This window comes from Diadema antillarum, unplaced genomic scaffold (assembly GCF_040938485.1).
Source record: "Diadema antillarum isolate AM-2024a unplaced genomic scaffold, OU_Dant_1.0 seq00000947_RagTag, whole genome shotgun sequence".
In the NCBI taxonomy this organism is placed as follows: domain Eukaryota; kingdom Metazoa; phylum Echinodermata; class Echinoidea; order Diadematoida; family Diadematidae; genus Diadema; species Diadema antillarum.
Window position 1 is genome coordinate 239,438 of NW_027271796.1, and position 14,818 is coordinate 254,255.

Genomic DNA, 14,818 nt, shown 5'->3' on the forward strand with positions numbered 1-14,818 from the left:
AATGTTTTGTTTTTTTCTGGAAATGTAATAGGCTTTGCTTTATTATAACAATCTCCTTAACATAATCCAGAAAGTCATGAATATCGCTGCACAATGACAGCGTAACCACAGTTTGTCTATTCCATGACTGTAAGTAATATTTTCTTACTCTGTTTAACTTATCGATCTAGATAGTATTCTATTTGTGGTATAATTATGTTATGTAGTCTTTACATTTATGATGTTTATCCATAATTGAGATGCACAAATAAAATTCAAACTTCAAGTTCAAAATTTCATATATCTTTCATTACTGTAAAGCAAATTGAAGAAATGCGAAAACTTTTCACAACTTGTACGTAAATTCAATTTCAGTTTTCCCCAGTGTTCAATGTAAGACAGTCCAATATGTGATAAATTTACTGTCATAATACATTGACTTGGCAGGGATCGTCATGTTGTACATAATTATTTATAACAATCTGTAACTATCCGAAAATATCCACAACTCTCCGTAAATAGTCGCAACTCTCCAATATTCATCTTATAAATCCCAGAACTTGTTTAGCTAAAAAATCAATTCGGCACACTGGCCCAGACGTATGGAATTCTTTACCATCTCAGTCCCGTGCAATTCGCACGATTGGTTCCTTTAAAAGATTTGTTAAACATATGCTTGTTGCTAAATATCAGTGACTTAATTAGCATTATCCAGAACATGCATTTCTTTTGTTACTTGAAGCATCTTCATTCTATGTTGTACTCTGCCTTCTGTTGTAGGCATGCCATGGAATGTTTCTCTATTTTTATATACAGATGTAAGTAACTGGTCCGTACGTTGCTACACCCAGCCGTTACCTGGCAACAGGGTGAATGCACCTGCAATAGTGTTGTATTTGCACAGTATGTTATTGTACAGTGAACGAGGAGTCTTTCTATTTCTCTCTCTCCTGTTCTTTCTCACCACCTTTCATTATCGCTGTCCCCTTCTCCTTGGTTTTTTTTTTTTTAGCATCACCTGCGTACATGTCCGTGTATGTTTTGTTGTGTAACTGTTTTTGTTGTGTAAAACTAGTTTGTCTTGTTGTAGTTAAGTAAACCGACAGTTGGTTGAAACTGTTTATGTATTTATCCGTGTACGAGGCCCCAATATCAAGCTCGGCTTACTGGGGATCCTTCTGTATGGTACCTTGACGTTTTGTTTGTTATCATTATGTCTTCGTTCTTTGTCACAATGATTTGATTACCTGTCATGTGCAAAATCAGCCATGAATTATTATGAATCCTGTGTTTATTTTTGAACGTGATCAGAGTTGATTATATTGTACCATACAGAAACAATAAAATGAACTGAAAAAATGAAAAGTGTTCCGAACTATTCGGAAGTTTATGCAAGTTGAAAGAACAAATTTACGTGCCAATTCGTAAGAATATCCGCAAGTGGACGCAAGTATTCGCATTTGGTCGCATCTCTCCGTATCGCCCGCATATTTTTTCCCGTATGTTTTGTAAAAATGCTCTGGTGACAGCAAGAGATCTCCGGGTGTCCGCAGAAAAAAAAGAGAGACTTATTTGGACGTAACGCCGGACGCAGAGCATTATGTGACTGGGGCCTTACGTAGACACACGAACGCTCACACACAACACACATACGTAGGGCCTACGTAGCCCACAAACACCAAACCCCTAAGATACTCATGCAGGCACAAAACTGCGCCCACAAACACGCACCATCACATACCCTTTAATATACACATACGCCACTATATACCACATACACACGTACGCATACAGGCACACGTATACACACAAACAAAACACTACCACTATTTAACCACCACACATGCACAGTTTCTACATATTGTATTATTATACTCCAAACACACACACACACACACACACACACACACAACAACAACAACAACAACAACAACAACAATAATACGGAAACTCATACACAAGTCACTTATTGTACGCACCTACAAATCATACACAGCACATATCATGCAGCTCACAACAAACACACATACACACTTGACACACACACACACACACACACACACATACGCATAACTTACCAATCATACCCATCCCACCAAAGCTTAACACCGGAGGAACCACCCCGAGCCCGGGGCGACAATCCTTGAAGGGGCGACAATCCGTGTCGCAACAAATTTTTTGCCATCATGGATTGTCGCCTTCGAGGTCAAAAACTGGGAACTGCACAAGCGTCACGGATTGTCGCCAGACGACAATCCGTGACGGGGGCGACAATCCGTGCCGCCAACTCCGTCACGGATTGTCGCCCAGAGCCGTGGGCGACAATCCGTGTAGGGGCGACAATTCGTGTCGCAACAGGGCGCTATAGCTCCATTAAACGCTAGCTGCATTTTGTTTCTGCAAGGATTTCACGAAACAAAACTGATGGAAACCCGGTACTCACTTTAAAACCAAGCCTGATATTGTAGGACTTGTTTGCACACAGCTTTCCGAAAATAGGGATTTCAATTTAAATGTTCGATGCTTATGTTACTTGCTGAGCAAGGTGTGACTGGGCACTCTCTTTTAGCTGGGTGCCCATAATGTCTTGGTCAGTACTCGGAGAGGTTCTAGACTTTCCTTCTAAATGGCCACTCAGTCAAAGAAAAAAAAAAGACAAACATGCGTTTTTATACATTTCCTTCACTTCTACATTATAAGTCTTCATTCTACTGGACTGACTCTCCATGTGTCCAATACCCGCCTAAAAGTGTACGGAGATAGAGCCTTCTGTTCTGTTGCGCCAAGTCTCTGGAACTCTCTACCAGTCCCTCTTCGGAATTGTAACAACCTCAATACCTTCAAATCTGAACTGAAGACTTATACCTTTTTCAGTAACTTTGTGAATGATACGGGACACATTGTGGGATCCGGGCACCTTTGAATGTTGCTACAGATAAATGGCGCTATATAAATGCTGTTTCATCAGCATTATCTCCTTCTTGTTCTTTTCACTTGAATATAGACTGGGTACATGCTCTCAGTTGATTATCAAACACAGTTATTTGACAAACATCAGATAGCAATGGGTTTTCACTCGTGAAAGCAGTCTTCCATGACTGTAGATTGAAGTACCATGTCAACAGCTTGCTTCTACGTTGACGACTGAATATTCATGTTTATCAATGTGTAGACTTTTCGACATCCTTAAATGCAGAATATTAGTCATCTGATGCATGGTTTCTTTTGACATCAAGTTTCACTAGGTGTCTCTTTTTTCCCCAAATGAAATCGTCTTCTATTACTTTGCAATTCAAGACCTTTACATATATCTTTATACATGGTAATAATGATACTAATTGATCTTTCCTTTTCTCTTTATTTTGTCTCCTCTCCTCTCCCTCAATTTTTATGCCTACCTCTTTCCCGTGCCACCCATGATATTTTCACTTCTGCCTGAATCCTCTTCTACACCTAAACACCATCCCCATGTACCACAGTGATCTCTGCGTAGCGGTGTTCGAGCCATCGTGTGCTATGCCCCTCTTATCAAGTAGTGTTCCAGCCATCATTACGGCTGCCTTTAGCCCCGACTATCCCGTCAACGACACAAGCAATGCTACGGAGACGGTTCTGGCACCTTTCGGTGATCACGAGTTGTGGGAAGCTCTCCTTATCATCATCGCCAGCGCCATCGTCGCCGTCTTCACCGTCAGCGCGAACGTCATGGTCTGGCTATCTTTCTACATGGACAAGCAACTCCAGGTTGTCAATAATTACTTCATTTTGAGTCTTGCGACGGCCGACATCATTATAGGCGCCATGTCCATACCCATCTTCACCTTGTACATTGTGCAAGATGGATGGCGACTAGGAAGCATATTCTGTGATATTTGGCTCTCCATCGATTATGTTGCTTCTAATGCATCCGTGATGAATTTATGCATTATCTGTTTTGATCGATATTTGTCGGTCACTCGCCCATTAACCTATCGAGCTAATCGAACTCCACAAAAAGCGAAAATAATGATTGCACTGGCATGGGTTGTTTCCATTATCGTATGGGTGCCTCTTATTGTGGGTTGGCAGTACTTTGTTCCACAGGGGAGGACGGTTAAAGAAAACGAGTGCCACATTCAATTTCTGGCCGAAATCATTTCAGTGAATATTATCACTATTATGATCGCGTTTTATATACCAGTCGCACTCATGGGTACTCTGTATTATAAGATCTGGAGAGAGACAGAAAAGAGATCGCTGGAGCTGGAAAAGCTGCAAGAGGGGGGTGGCCAATCAAACGCTCCTGCTCGCCGCCTGCTTTCCAACGAGGATACAGACGATGACGTCAGTGTGCGTATGAGAAGCCAGTCGCGATGCATGCGATGTCCGTGTTGTGTAATGGCTGATCTTGGTGATGAGGACGACGACAGTAGCGACCTCACAATCCATCACAACTCGCCATCGACGATGTCGTACTCTACCAGCCTCAAGTCCAGGAGGGGCTCTCGGGTGCAGGCCACGCTTCAACAGGATTCGCCGCGCCACAACCCCATTCGCGAATCACCGCGTAAGTCGTCCCATTTGAATGGGAGTATCGCAGAGGCAGACAACAGCACTTCTGACAACAAAAGTTTTGCTGCGTCGCTTTACACTATTCTCATCAAGTTGCCGGATGAAAGTCCAAGCGCAAGAAATGAAGACAAACTGCCACGAATAACAATGGTGGAAGATTCGCCACAGAGAGAACAGAGCCTGATACAGGACCAAGAGGGCGCACGATTAATGCCCCCTGACACACCCGGAAATGAAAAATCAAGGTCAAACTCGGTAGCAAGTAACAACAAGGCACCAGCAGCTAGTCAGTCTAATCTCAGCATAAGTACAATTTCAATGGTGAATAAAATGGCGAGTCGCGCAAAAACTAATGTGAACCGGAAAAGAAAGTCTCAGTTGATTCGTGAAAAAAAAGCTGCGCGGACTTTATGTGCAATACTTCTCGCGTTTATCATCACCTGGACTCCATACAGCATACTGGTGCTTATAAACTATGGGATGTCTAACGAAACAATTATCAAAAGCTTTGAAGTTGCGTATTATCTTTGTTATCTCAATAGCACGTTGAATCCCATCTGTTACGCTTTGTGCAATGCGACATTTCGAAGGGCCTTCAAGAGGATTCTTACATGCCAATGGACAGCGCGACACAGACGTCAACATAAACAACGCCTTCATGCAAAGAGACACGAACGATGAAGCGATTTCTACGAATCCCCTTATCGCAAGACAAATGCAGAGTAGACTAGGACGCAGTGAACACATGATGTTACTCTGTTTGTCCATGACCAAACTCCAAATGATCGGCAGCTCCAAGCTTCGTAATATGCAGTTCGGCTATTTTTTTCAAGAGGAAGTCAGTAAAAAGTGTAACGATGTGAGATATACAGTTGCAATTGTGTGGTCGGTCATAAAGAAAACATAACGTCGGTGAATTTACTCGCAGCCAATATGAGTCGGAAAATGACCGTTATAATTTTTCAACATGCTAATCTCATATACATGACTTTGAAAGACCTATGCAGTCTTCCTTGTATGTTCGATATTTTCATCTTCAGCATGCAATATGGCAAGTTGTCGTGTTTTTTAATACTGTTCACCGTCATCGAGACAACATAGTAGCGCATCGTTTGGTGTGTTTACACTGAGTGTTGAGTATCGTATTTAGTGTTCACCTGTACAATCACACGGACGGAGTTCATAGAACTGCAAGAAGTATTCGCCATGTAATTTCATTGTGATTGAATCAGTAAGAATAAGAGTTCTTAGCAGACATTCTTTTCTGCATAATCAGCTTATTACAATAATTACATCATTGCTCACTACGTTCCCGCTCTTCAGTTCAAAGGATGTTCTGATCTCTATTCACAGGTAATAATGTCCATTGGAATGGAGAGTGTGCAATGCAATAAAGACAAGCTACTTTTATCGTCTCATGTGCTTAAGAATTGTCAGATCTATTGCGACGTTGTTACATCCTTTCCTTGGTTGCAGCAATCTATGCGATAACAATGATGTGGTAATCCATATCGCGAGATATGGTAATGAAAAGCACATTTAAACTACATTACAGTAGGAATCAACATCACCTGAATTACAAGTGATTTAAATCACGAAAATTCGTGTGTTTGATATTTTGTACACTGACAGAATTGTAAATGTAACCCATTTCAAATACCATAATGTAAACCATGTGAACAGAAATGAGCACTTTACTGCCTGCGATTCTAAACTAACTAATCCAGAAACTTAGTACATATTGTTGTTAGTGAAGACAGTACTGTGTATCAGATGACAATGACTGCATAGAAACTACAATACAGTTTAGGAATCTACATCAGTTTTACCGCTATTGATTTTTAGTGTTTGATATTTTGTAGACTGGCAGAATAACTGAGATACCATATGGATACCATCATGCACGAAAATAAGCATAGTTGATGTAGGTCTCGAGATCAAAGACATCTCCTTTCGAAATAACAAGCAAGGTTTCAGTAATTTGATTGTCCACACATTTGTCTTGAAGTCGCTATTCTGCTGAAAACTTGTATTCGTATCATCTCGTGTTCTATGGTTTCGTTCTTTCATGGTAAAAGATAAGCAACATTTTCTCGTGGCTTTGCCAATATGTATATTCATATCAATAGCAGGAGAACAAAAGAAATCCTTCGAAAACTTATCATAATGTACACTAAGCAAGAAAAGAAAGTAAACACTTTTCGAGTTCATATTTTATAGAAGATTTTGATTAAAGTCATTGTGTCATAATTACCACATCAACAGGTTATTCAGTTAGCTGTCAACCTAGTAGGTTTATAAAAAGGGAAACTTTATGCATGAGTGAACACATTCGTTTACAATAGGAAACATTGCAGAAATTGACATTTTGTCAATCATTAGCAAATACCCTTCATGATTGTAATGATAACAAAAGACCAATCTACAAAGTGTGAAAATTAGGGGGAAAATAAGAATTTTCTATTAACTCAAACTTCAAATAACAGGGGGTAAGTCGCAATAGACAGAATTCTTTATTTCATTATTTTAATCTAGAAATTTAAGAATTCATGAGAGATATTCAAGAACCAAATACTACTTTCAATTTTTCTAATCTAAAAAAAAAAAAAAATCTCAATTTTTTTACGTTGCTTCTTCTCTAATGTCATTTTGATTCGGATTTGTCAGAGATTCTTCATGTTCCTTCATTTTTAAAGACTTTCTTTATCTTTGGGGGCTACAAAGACATAATATATACCATAAGTTTATTTTTGCAAATCAATTTGTGTTTCTTATTGTGTTGAATTTGTCTTTCGTTCTCATGGTCATATGGAAGAGCACTGACAACTTGTTCATTTCCGCAATTTTTACTTTTGTGCCTTTGAAGAGAAAAATGGATGTGTTCACTCATGCGTTAGGTTTCCTTTTCTATTGACCTACCAGGTTGATAGCCAATTGAATAACCTTTAATATGGTCTATAAAGCATTGATATGAAGCCAAATGTTTTATGAGAAATATGAACATCAAAATGTGTTTACTTTTTTTGTACACTAACATTTTATTGTCAACACAAACATTTACAGACTGTAATTAAATCGTTTGACAAAGGGCAAGATGCGCAGAAATTTGTGTGTTGAAAATAAACTGATCATGTAGAGCATGATAATCATGATAATTTTTCGGAGGATTTTTTCTGTTCCCCTGCTGCAGATATTGTTTGACAAACAGTAAACATACACACACACACACACGCACGCACACATACACACACACACACACATAGGCCTATATATGTGACTGTGCATCAAAAAACAAACAAAAAGTCGCACCCCATGATTGTACTTGAGGACTAAAAAAAAGGGTGAAATGGTTCAACCGAGTCAATCTTGAGTTTTTCATATTTTCTGAAAGAGCTATCCTTCTTCTACATTATTCTTTAGTTTGAGATCTTAACAGGAATGGGAAAGTGTGCTTTCAGCAGTTTTTCTACAACTCTCTTTGGGGGAGAGTAGAATGATCAGGTATGTCTTAGAGGCCGCTTTTCATTTCTTGAAATCCTGTGCACACTCTTCACTTTCAAGTCTAATAACTTATGAAAGAATAAAGCTACTGCTTTGAAAGTTACCACTAATCATGGACAAAATGTGTTAATAAAGCATGCTTAATTTCAGCTTAATCTGATAATCTCTTCATTGTTGTTGCTCCGGTCGTTTACATCCTGTGCTTTGTCCCTTTCATGGCACAGCTAGCACGGCTTGGTAAGCTCTTGAATAGACCCTGTACTTCAGAGCCTCTTTTCTCAGTTCACACTTTTCCAGAGTGTGTGCTTTCTTTCCAGTATTTAGGTAGGTTATAGGGAAGTTCATTTGAATTGAGTTATACATCATTTTAAAGCTCACAGTCTGCTATTTCACACTCTGCCCTTAAATAAAAATCCATGTCTGCCGACTTTTTGTTGGTTTTGTGATGCAGGGTCACATTATGATCTCGGACTTGAAACCATGTGAACAAGATTATGCATTCTACACTTGTTCCATTGCCTGCGATTCCAAACCTGCCAGTTTAGAAAGTTACTACATTGCTACAAAATCAAGACACTAATGTGTCAGAATGTGTAATCAGATAACAATTACTCCCCCCCCCCCCCCTCCCCGTCTGAATATAATCCCCTAAGAAAAGTGTTTGTTAATGAATCATAATGGTTTATACTGTCTTACTTCGGGAATGTGCATGTTGTTTCGCTACGGGTAAAATACAGCATGCACTGTTATAAAATGGGCTTTAGAATCTCTGCAATTTGATTGCTCAATCACTATGCATTTATATTTTTGTCTTGTCTTGTTTGTTTGTTTGTTTTGTTGTTGTTGTTGTTGTTTTTTTTTTGTTTTTTTGTTTTTTTTTTTTTTTACTGATCTACAGTGAGCCACGCGTCCGGTAAAATCCGAACGCATGGCTCAAGCCTTGTATAATATTGTAGACGTATCGGACGCATGATGGGGAAAAGGGTTGAATTTAATGAATTTACGGGCCCATTTTATTAAATCGAATGATGCACAGACCTATTTCATGGATCAGTCAAATTGAATGCTCTCGTTTAACTTTGGAAACAGTCTAAAACCCACTCTCTGCACTCGTGGGTTTAAACAGTTCCAAAGTTAAACTCTCGCATCCAGTTCTCACCGATCCACTCTGTCCTGTCCATCATTGTATACTGACATTCAGCTGTTATCATAGTCGTAATTCTGATGAAAACAGCAGGATTAACATAAATCCAATGACTTTGTACCTCTCTACCACTTTGACAGTCACATTTTACTTAGCACTATAAAAAAAAAAGCATTTTCTTCGTAATTTAATCCTTGGGTGGAGTGATCTCTCCATTTTGAATATTACAGGTATATTGCTCTTATCCGGACAACTACCCATCCCCTTTGACAACTACCCTCTTAGGACAACTGTTACCAGGACAATTATCCCCAGGACAACTACATCCTCTTCCCACATCTACGCTGAGGACCACTATCCCCTATGACAACTACTAGTACCCCAGGACAATTTACCCTAAGGACCACAACCCAGGGGATAATTACCGCCAAGGACGATTACCTCCTCCTCCCCCGAACAAGTACTCGTATACCCCAGAGGACAACTATCGCTACGACATTTCCCCCCAGAACGATCGCCCCTCTCGACATCTCTAGGTCACCGCTGGACAGTTATCCCCGAGAAAAACCCTCGGAAATTTTTAGCTCCTGGGATAATTACCCCTATAGGTTGTGTTCATGCACTTTCTTAGCTGGAGTCATGAATCACGATTCTATTATCTCTTTTAAAGCAGCGTTCCGGGGCAGATCCAGGAATTCCGCGAAGGGGGTGGGGGGGGGGCGCAAACTCTCCTCAGAGAGTATTTCTGGTGCCACTTCCGGGTTTATTCAGCTGACAAGCCGAAAAAAGGGGCTCCCGTGCAATTTTTGTGTTTCTCGTACCACTTCCGGATTTCAGCAAGCAAAAAGAAAAAAAAAAGCGCACTACAATCGTTCGCAATTTTACGTTTCCATCTACACTGCACAGTTTGACCCACAGAGGAAAAGTCAGCTTCTGCGTGTATTTCGTTAGTTTGCCCTGTTTTATCCTGTATTTTAATGTTATTCTTGGTTTTAAATCTTTTGTCATCTTCATTTTTCTATCATTCTCCTTCTGTAGTCATATTTCTGTTCTCCTTGAATATACTGTCCTTATATATTCTTTTATTTCCTCTTATCTTATCTTGCTTAGGAACCTACTTTCTTCACCATATTGTTTGTTTTTTCCTCTATCATAATTCCTTGTATATCATGCATATCTTTAACCTTTCATCTTTTCTTCTGTAGTAAACTTCACATTGCATTATTTTCCCCATCTTTCCTTACGTTATTCTCTGCTTTTATCCTTCTATCTTTTCTTTACATTTCTTCTTCATTATTTCTCTCATCTTTTCTGTTATAATTCTTATACCAGCGTGTCCCAGAAAAAAACGAAACCGAGTTTCATTGCATTTCTTTGCGATCAAAATCATATATTTGCTTTATGAGATGTACATGGATTGAAAGATACACTTCTCTTCTTTCATTTGATGTACAAGTTGTTCATAATCCATGCATGACTGAGTTAGAACAATAGACAGTGGTGCTACTAAAATTTCATTTGCACAAGCAAATGGTAACTTTGAATGAAGTTTTCAGACTTTTTCAGCAATCTTTTGCAAAAAAAAAATGAAATCATAGCTTTAATATCCATTCTTTTTCCTTTCATATGATATCCCATGCGTAAAAAATGATCAACGCCTGCTCGAGAAAACTTAATTTTAACATATCCTTACTGTTTACCCAGTAAAGGAGCAGTTAGCTTTCCCGACGCCTGCCCGACTTGGCAGATAACAATGGTCTTCAGCTTCATGCTTCAATGAATTTACACAAACATGAAGGGAGGGATAAAAAAGGAATGTCGGTTGTGAATAGGGTCGTAAATTAGCACGTGATCATGAGCTTGCCTGACCATGCAGCTAACTACAGAGCAAAGGATGTTCATCAGCGGAAATAGTCCAGGCGCAGGGACCCAGAAAAAATGACTTCGATCAACCCACCCGGCAGAAAAGGTTTGACTGCATAGGGTGGTCGGTTGGACTCTCTGGAACACCCCTAGGTAGTATGTGATTCGAAATTATGGTATCAATAAAATTTTACAGGCCATTTTAGTTGCGACAAGACCTTATTGTTCGAAAAAGAGTCTGCGCACGCCAAGACTACTACACGCACCACTAGCACTGCTACAGGCGCCAGTGCCAGTGGTGCGTGTAGTAGTCTTAGCGCACGCAGACTTTTTCCTCGGCAAACAAGGGTTTTTGCCAGCAAACTCACTAGCTGAGGTCAGTGTAGTTTAGTTTCTAGCCGTTTTTATTTCGTGTATATTTTTTCCGAGTTGCAGCAAGCCGAGTGAGGTTGCATACCCAGTGATTGTGACCCCAAACCGTTCGGGCGTCGCAATCACTTGGTATGCGCCTTCGCTCGGCTTAGCACAATAAAGTGGGCTTCTACACATGCGCAAGCTGCAACTCGGAGAGATGAAAACGAAATAAAAACGACTAGAAACTAGACTGGGGTCGGTTACGGCTGGCACTGAAAATTACAACATAATCACAGTTTTTTGCAGTTATTTCATGAATAATTCCTCAAAACACCGTAAAACCATATATATATATATATGTTGCTAGAGATGTCAGCAAAACAATAGGATACATTGTAAGTTCAAATATTGTGCATGGTTACCATGGTAACCAGATGTATACAGGTGATTGATAATCCAAAAAATGCCTCCAACTGCTGCAAACTTTGGTATTTTTTGTTCAGTTTTTTTTTGTAGATAGGTGAATTAAAAACAAACATTTCTATTGATTATTGTTCAAAAAAGTTTTTTTCCTGTTGCCATGGCAACCAGTAATATCCAATCAGGATTCAGCTGTCAATACTTAAGAACTAATGCCCATATTTTCAAAAAGCTCAATAAGCATGTCATTCTGTATAATTGTACCATTTACCGTACTTTTAACACATATTTGACTTCAAATTACAGGCAAATGTTGTTTCCAGCAATGTATGGACACAAAATTCCCTTCAAAATCTATGTTAATACAGAGAGCAAAGCCGACGATATTCTGATATTAGCTTTTTAGAGTATATATTTACAGAGAAATGGTTATTCGAAACAACCTTGGAAAAGAGCAGAAGAAAGCAATTGATTGTTCTTGTTCTTAAAGGAAATTTATTCAAGAATGCAGATAAATTCCTTTCTAAAGAAGGAATATACACGTACACTGCATTATCCATCAATGCAATTAAAAGCGTACTTTTCGTTGGTAAGCTATATATATTTGGACAACTTGTGGTGATATTTCATAATCAAGTTCGAATTACCAATTCTTTGTTAAATATGAATTCAATTTTTCATTTCTTGTTAAGCCTGTTACTAGAGCTCACAGTGTGATGGATTGACTTTCAGTACTTCGTTATATATATATATATATATATATATATATATATATATACAAGTATTTTAGCTTTATTTTCAACAAGTTTATTTGTGGATCGAGGTATTTGTGAATCAGGGTATTTTAAGGACGTCTCAGGGTCAGACAATTCAGACAATCAGACAACTTTCTGTCTCAAATATATCATCAGCATTTATGTTTGTACCACACCAGCGTGCGATAAAAGTGAAAAAAAAATATCTCGAGTGTAAATACTTTTTCGTGCTTTTCGTGGACTGTAAGTGCACGAAATTTGAATCATTCTGTTTGTTATAGGCTATATCTAAAGTGTAGATACATTTTTTGTGCTTTTCGTGGACTGTAAGTGCACGAAATTTGATTCATTCTGTCGATATAGGGTATCATTATTTGGACAACTTATGGTGATATTTCATAACCAAGTTCGAATCGTCAGTTCTTTGTTAGATATGAATTTCTTGTTATGTCTGTTACTAGAGCTCACAGTGTGACTGACTTTCAGTACTTTGTTATACATTACAGTACAAGTTTTGTAACTTTTTTGCTCAACAATTTTATTTGTGGATCAGGGTATTTTAAGGACATTTCGGGCTCAGATAACTTTTTATTTTCCACAGTCATTTATAAGTTTGCCACAACAAAGTAGGATAAAGTGAAAAAAAATATCTGGAATCCGGACACGTTTGTTTATTTTGCCTTACGTACTCATGATCACCCATTGTAGGTCGGGTCTTAACCCTATAAAGCCCAAGCTATTTTGACCCCTTCCAGGCCCAAGGGGGGGGGGGGGGGGGGGGGGGGGGGGCGCGGCACATTGTGCCCCCTACTTAACTGCTTTATTATATGATGTATGACCGTCATATTTGGCACATGGGTAGAGCAACTCATGCTCTACATGACCCAACATTTCTCAAGGTTACCCACTGAGGGCACTATTTCCCAAAATATAAAAAATACATAGAAAATATGCTAAAATCATGTTTTTTCTTTCTATTTCTTTATCCCCAGTAAATATGTTATTTTATATTAATCATTTTCATATTTTCTACAAAAGGAAGAGCAAGTCAACGTTCACTATTTGTTATGGTTGAAATTTCTCAAGGTCAACATGTGGGGGCGTAATTCATTACAATATAAAGAAATATATGAAACCTATTACGTATTGCTTGGAATGGGTGCATATATTTGTATCACATTTCATATTTCCAAAATACTGAAATTTTAAGTTTACAGATTGATATTATGATAAACAAATGATATTCCAGGCAAAGCTTGTGTGAAGATAACACAAAATAAAAAGGTAATCTTTGAAAAATGCTGTATTTTCGATTATTTCTATTATATCTATTGTTTGATGCCTATGTTATATAGAAAATAACGCAAATAATAAGAAGACCATTTCAGGGTAATTCTCAACCATAATTACTTCACATTTCTTTCCTTTAGCAAACTATAGCCAAGAAAACCCCAATTTCAGGAATATCGGACATACCTAAATTATATATCAAAATGTTTGTAATAAGATTTTAGGAAAAGCCACCAAATTTGGTTGAAATCGGGTAAAGGGTTTAGGAGCGGCAAATGAAGATATGGTATGGGGCACAATGTGCCCCCCCCCCCCCTTGGGCTTTATAGGGTTAAACTACCCACCTCAACACTACAAAGTTAACCTGGATAAAACGGATAGGACCCCTAAGATTTTCCCTCATTCTCTCCTTAATAGCATTAATTCATTACTGCACGTTTTAATACAAATTTACATGTCATGACTTTTCATTTTATTTTTTTATTTTTAACCCTAGCTTACCAACGAAAAAGTACGCTTTTAATTCCATTGATGGATAATGCAGTGTACGTGTATATTCCTTCTTTAGAAAGGAATTTATCTGCATTCTTGAATAAATTTCCTTTAAGAACAAGAACAATCAATTGCTTTCTTCTGCTCTTTTCCAAGGTTGTTTCGAATAACCATTTCTCTGTAAATATATACTCTAAAAAGCTAATATCAGAATATCGTCGGCTTTGCTCTCTGTATTAACATAGATTTTGAAGGGAATTTTGTGTCCATACATTGCTGGAAACAACATTTGCCTGTAATTTGAAGTCAAATATGTGTTAAAAGTACGGTAAATGGTACAATTATACAGAATGACATGCTTATTGAGCTTTTTGAAAATATGGGCATTAGTTCTTAAGTATTGACAGCTGAATCCTGATTGGATATTACTGGTTGCCATGGCAACAGGAAAAAAACTTTTTTGAACAAT

General features: G+C 38.4%; 1 protein-coding gene across 1 annotated transcript; it reads left to right on the forward strand.

The window, feature by feature from the left end:
- The first annotated feature begins 3,447 nt into the window (after positions 1-3,447).
- On the forward strand, positions 3,448-5,731 carry LOC139741725 (muscarinic acetylcholine receptor M1-like). Its single transcript, XM_071652311.1, has one exon. It carries the CDS (start codon positions 3,448-3,450, stop codon positions 5,209-5,211), a length of 1,764 nt encoding a protein of 587 aa, XP_071508412.1. The 3' UTR covers positions 5,212-5,731.
- Positions 5,732-14,818: the final 9,087 nt, after the last annotated feature.